General features: G+C 40.0%; 2 protein-coding genes across 2 annotated transcripts in view; both read left to right on the forward strand.

Moving 5' to 3' along the window:
• LOC105887992 (zinc finger protein 225-like) overlaps positions 1-5,606 on the forward strand; it is a 7,210-nt gene extending 1,604 nt beyond the window's left edge. The window contains exons 2-4 of the mRNA XM_023518962.1: positions 2,643-2,769; positions 2,925-3,017; positions 3,566-5,606. Of these exons, the coding sequence (XP_023374730.1) occupies positions 2,643-2,769; positions 2,925-3,017; positions 3,566-5,451 (2,106 nt within the window). The 3' untranslated portion in view covers positions 5,452-5,606. The remainder of the gene's footprint in view (positions 1-2,642; positions 2,770-2,924; positions 3,018-3,565) is intronic.
• The window catches only part of LOC100954039 (60S ribosomal protein L26-like), a 12,562-nt gene that overhangs the window by 2,593 nt on the left and 3,793 nt on the right, over positions 1-6,176 (forward strand). The gene's annotated exons all lie outside the window — the stretch shown is intronic.

Below are 6,176 nucleotides of genomic sequence, written 5' to 3' on the forward strand. Positions count from 1 at the left end.
ACTCAGAGTTTCACATGCTGGAGGCCAGCAATGACCACAGTCATTATAGAAAATCTTCAGATTCCTTATTGCAAAATATGTCTTACAAAATGTTACCAGAAAATATCACAACCTGGAGCAAAAATATTTACCACTTCTATATCTAAAAAAGACACAATCTAAAATAAGAATCCTATGCATAGAATAGAGAACAAAAATCAAAGGAATATGGATAGTAGACATTAACCAGCAAGTTTAAAAGGAAAAATAGAGATGGCCAATAAATATTTGGAAAGATGATGGTATTATTTATAATCAAATAAGTGAGAATAATAAAACAAAATTTTTGGCAGCACCCATAGCTCAATGGGTAGTGTGCTGGCCACATACACCAAGGCTGGCAGGTTCAAAGCCAGCCCAGGACAGCTAAAACGATAACTGCCCTGTGTCCTGTCCCAGCCCAGGACAGCTAAAATGACAACTGCAACAACAACAAAAAATAGCCGGGTGTTATGGCAGGCACCTGTAGTCCCAGCTACTTGACAGGCTGAGGCAAGAGAATCACTTAACCCAAGAATTTGAGGTTGCTATATTCTGTGATGCCATGGCACCCTGCCCAGGGTGACAGCTTGAGACTCTGTCTCCAAAATAAATAAATAAATAAAAGAAATTTTTCTTCCCGGAGTACCATGCATGGAAAATTGATAACTTGCTCTTGTCTGTGGAAAGATAAATCAGGGAACATTCACCCTTTTAGAAGATTACAGAGTATGGGGAAAAATTGAGAAGATAATGACATTATTTGATCACAATTTAAACATGCTTGTTTTTTGACACTTTAATTTTTGTTTGAAAATATTTTATTTTTACTTTTTTTTTTTTAATTGTTTTAGAGACAGAGTTGTACTTTGTCACCCTCGGTAGAGTGCTATGGCATCACAGCTCACAGCAACCTCCAGCTCTTGGGCTTAGGCAATTCTCTTGCCTCAGCCTCATAAGTTGCTGAGACTACAGGCACACACCACAATGCCTGGCTATTTTTTTGTTGCAGTTTGACTAGGGCTGGGTTGGAACTCACCACCCCTCGGTATATAGGGTCAGTGCCGTATTCACCGAGCCATTCACTGAATGCTGCCCTATTTTTTATTTATTTGTTTTTTTGTTTTTTTGGTTTTTTTTGAGACAGTCTCAGGCTGTTGCCCTAGGTAGGGTGCTGTGTGTCACAGCACACAGCAACCTCAAACTTTTGGGCTTAAGCTATTCTCTTGCCTCAGTCTCCCAAGTAGCTGGGACTACAGGCACCCACCACAACACCTGGCTATTTTTTAGTTGTACTTTTGTTTGGCATGCCCGGACTGGGTTTGAACCCAGCTCCGCTTTATGTGGCTGATGCCCTACCCTCTGAGCTACAGGCACCAAACCTGAAAATGTTTTAAATAATGAAAGTGAAGAGTAAATTCTACATACAATTTTCTTTACAGGATTGGTATTATTGAACAATATGTAAAAGTACTATTTAGAATGGGTAAAAGTAGATAATTAGGGCCAGATGCAGTAGCTCACACCTGCACTCCTAGCACTGTGGAAGGGGAAGACGGGTGGATTGCTGGAGGTCAGACATGCGAAACCAGCCTGAGTAAGAGCAAGACCCTGTCTCTAAAAAGTAGCCAGACATTGTGGCAGGTACCTGTAGTTGCACCCACTCGGGAGGCTGAGACATGAGGATCACTTGAGCCCAGCAGTTGGAGGTTGCTGTGAGCTATGATGCCATGGCACTCTATTGAGGACAATATAATGAGACCCTGTCATAGAGAGAGAGAAAATAATAAAAATAATAAATTCTTTGGAATACTGTACAGATATGAAATGTGATGGAATAGATAACAATGATAATAATTTTTTTTAAACTACTGGTGATTAAGTAATTAACCTATACCACACTTTATCCTGATGCTCTGTATATTCCCTTGTTTAATTGCTGAAAAACATTGTCATGTGAGAATCACTGGACGGAGTGGAAAATAATGGATTTAGGCCACCTTGTCAAAGATCACATGTTTTGGAGCTGACAGAGACTTGGCATGGGCTTTAAAGATCATGGCATTGAATGATGCATTATGGCATCATTATTGAATGATGCATTATGGCATCATTATTGAATGATGCCATGAATGTATATAGTTTGAGAATACAGAAGATGTGCTATATAATTGCCCCACACAGGTCACCACAGGCTTTTATGTTTGGTAGATATTAATAAAAAGTAACAGGCTCCAGGTTTTGAGTACTAGAGAAGAGGACAGTGGGCATTATCAAACAATGTTGCCACTCAATTGCTAAATGCTGCTGGGACACCAAGCAAGATTCATTAAAACCTAACTATAGCCCAAGATGCAGCATTTAGAGTCCTGGAGGGTTACTTACAAGTAGGCGTAGTGAGTACACAAAGAAATGCAGGATTTCTCTGTCATCATTGCACTTCTCAGGGAAGTGTATGTCAGGAAAATCAGTATGTCATTGTCAGGACTAACACAGAATGAGTGGGAAATCTGTAAGTTGACTTATATCTTTCAACATTCAGAACAACCTCCCACCTCAGTGCCATCTCCTCTCTCAGTCATCATTGGTTGTAAGACTGAAGTTACATATGTTGAATGTTGTAGGAAGCAGTGACATTCAAGGATGTGGCTGTGGTCTTCACAGAGGAGGAGCTGGGGCTGCTGGATTCTGCCCAGAGGAAGCTATACCGAAATGTGATGCTGGAGAATTTTAGGAACCTGCTGGCAGTGGGTGAGAAGAGCCACTCTCTGTAATAAAATTTCAGGCTGCAGGAATGACTTTGTATCTTATGAGGTTCCAATTTGAGTATGCAGTGGGAACCTAAATTTTCCAGTAATTTACCTAGACTGTGTTGGGATTAAACATATGACTTTGCATATTCACAGGGCATGAACCATTCCACCAAGATGCTTTCCACTTCATAAAAAAAGAAAAGTTTTGGACAATGAAGACAGTAATCCATAGAGAAGAAAATTCAGGTATGAACCAAACAACTGTGTATCTTTATAGGTGACTCTCCCATCTGTTTCCTTCTGTCCATGTCCACTTCTATCGCCCTGGTGTAAATTACCAAATCTTTTCCCTGAATTATTATTCCTATTGACTGTCCTGCTCCCTCCCTTCCCACCTTGGCATCTATTCTCATAGCAGCCAAGTGATATTTTGAACACATAACTCAAATTGCCATTCACTTCATAAGGATACATAATGTAAACTAAAATACACAAAGTATTGATGATGTTGCTGGTTCTCCTAAAAGTTCCTTTTGAGTTATATTTCATTATGTACATAACTTATAAGGCAAATGATTTACCTTTACCATGCAAGGTTTTATTTCTACCATGTATTTCACATAGGAAACTTGATATTGTTCTGAATTGGTCAGTACAAAGAGACCATAATGCCCGCAGAAAACACAATCTGAACATATCTTGTATTCATAAAAGTTTCATGGCTAAGTGGAAATTGTGATATTACTGAACAAAGGCTTCATTTGTGCATATCTCTTAATTCTGTGTTCTGATAGGAGGCAAAATTCAAACTATGGAGGAGACACTTCCAGAAACAGAATTGCATGAAGAGTTGTCCTGCCAGAAAATGTTGGAACAAATTGCAAGTGACTTAACCAGGTCTCAAGACGCTATGTTTAGTAGCTCTCAGTTCTACAAAGAAGGTGATATGCCCTGCCAGGTTGAGACAGGACTATCTGTTAGTCACATAGGACAGAAACTTTACCTGGGTCATGAGCCTAAACAGTCCTTCGATGATTTCTCAATTTGTGATCTTCATCAACAATTATACTCACAAGAGAAGTCGTATACGTGTAATGAGTGTGGGAAAAGCTTCTGTTATAACTCAGCTCTTCATATTCATCAGAGAATCCACATGGGAGAAAAACTTTATAAGTGTGATGTATGTGGTAAGGAATTCAGTCAGAGCTCACATCTGCAGACTCATCAGAGGGTCCACACTGGAGAGAAACCATTCAAATGTGAGCAGTGTGGGAAAGGCTTCAGTCGTAGATCAGGACTTTATGTTCATCGCAAATTACACACAGGAGAAAAACCTTATAATTGTGAGGAATGTGGGAAGGCCTTCATTCATGATTCACAACTTCAGGAGCATCAAAGAATCCATACTGGAGAGAAACCATTCAAATGTGATATATGTGATAAGAGTTTCCGTAGTAGATCAAATCTTAACAGGCATTCTGTTGTTCACATGCAAGAAAAACCATTCCTGTGTCATACATGTGGTAAGAGCTTTGGTCAGAGATCAGCACTTAATAACCATTGCCTGGTCCACACTGGAGAGAAACTGTACAGATGTGAAGTGTGTGGAAAAGGCTTCATTAGTAGGCAAGATCTTTATAGGCATCAGATGGACCACACAGGGCACAAACCTTATCATTGTAAAGAGTGTGGGAAGAGTTTCAGATGGGCTTCTGGTCTTTCAAGACATCAGCGTATTCACAGTGGAGAAACACCTTTCAAATGTGAAGAATGTGGAAAAGGATTTTATACAAATGCAGAGCGCTATTCCCATCAGAGAGTCCACAGTGGAGAAAAGCCATACAAATGTGAAGAGTGTGGGAAGAGTTACAAAAGGAGGTTGTATCTAGACTTTCATCAGAGGGTCCACAGAGGAGAGAAACTCTATAAGTGTAAGGAATGTGGGAAGACCTTTGGCTGGGCCTCATGCCTTTTGAATCATCAGAGAATCCACAGTGGAGAAAAACCATTCAAATGTGAACAGTGTGGGAAAAGATTTACTCAGAATTCACAACTTTATACTCATCGTAGGGTCCACAGTGGAGAAAAACCATTCCAATGTGAAGAATGTGGAAAAAGATTTACTCAGAATTCACAGCTCTATTCCCACCTTCAAGTCCACAGTGGAGTAAAGCCATACAAGTGTGAGCAGTGTGGCAAGGGCTACAACCGAAAATTTAATCTTGACATGCACCAGAGAGTCCACACAGGGGAGAGACCTTATACTTGTAAAGAATGTGGCAAGAGCTTTAGCCGGGCCTCAAGTATTTTGAATCATAAGAGAATCCATAGTGGAGAAAAGCCGTTCAAATGTGAAGAGTGTGGGAAGAGATTTACTGAGCGTTCAAAACTTCATTCCCATCAGAGAGTTCACACTGGGGAAAAGCCCTACAAATGTGAGAAGTGTGGAAAGTGCTTCAGGTGGGCCTCAACTCACCTAACCCATCAAAGACTACACAGCACAGAAAAACCATTCAAATGTGAGGACTGTGGGAAGAGCTTTGTACACAGTTTATACCTTAAAGACCAACAAGGAGACTACAGCGGAGAAAAACCATACAAATGTGAGGCTTGTGTGAAGGGCTACAAGAGGCGCTTGAATCTTGATATGCTTTTATCATTATTTTTAAATGACACATAATTATACATATTTATGGAACACATAATTTGATGCATATATCCCTGTGTAATGATCAAATCAGTGTAATGAACATATTTATTACCTCATTATTTCTTTGTGTTGGAAACCTTTAAAATCTGCAGTTCTAGCTGTTGCAAATAAACACTAAATTGTTACTGCTTATAGTTACTTTGTTGTGCTGTAGAACACTAGAATGTGTTACTTCTATTATACTTTGTATATGTGTTAATGTTGCAGGAAGATGAGGCCCAACAGAGAGAAAGAGCACCAAAATACCACATTTATAAGAGGAAGGGCTTTATTCACCAGCCTGGAGCTTACGGCATAGAAGAATTCTAAATGGCCACACTCCCCCACTGGCTTGGGGAGTCAAAAAGTTCCACCCCACAGGTACCCTTCTCATTGGCCAGTTTGAATCAAGCAGGTGATGCTATTCTAGCCCCTACAGAACTACAGTTCACAGAACTTGAAAATTTCCAAGTTCCAGGAAGATAAGTTTATAAATTCCCAAGAGCTGAGTCACCATGGAGAGGACCTTGCAGGTATATCCTTGTGGTCTCCTTTAGAAGATCTGTTCTCCTAGACCTCAACCTTATTGGGTATCCTCTCTCATTCCTCCCCCTTTTGAGACTCCAATATATTTTAATTTGGGGTCTCAAGATCAGCTTGTTTCCGCAGGTGCCAATATTACTTTTTAGCACTGAGGTTATAGGGACTGTGACTCT

The sequence above is a fragment of the Otolemur garnettii genome, unplaced genomic scaffold (genome assembly GCF_000181295.1).
Source record: "Otolemur garnettii isolate 467f Iridium unplaced genomic scaffold, OtoGar3 scaffold00152, whole genome shotgun sequence".
Classification (NCBI taxonomy): domain Eukaryota; kingdom Metazoa; phylum Chordata; class Mammalia; order Primates; family Galagidae; genus Otolemur; species Otolemur garnettii.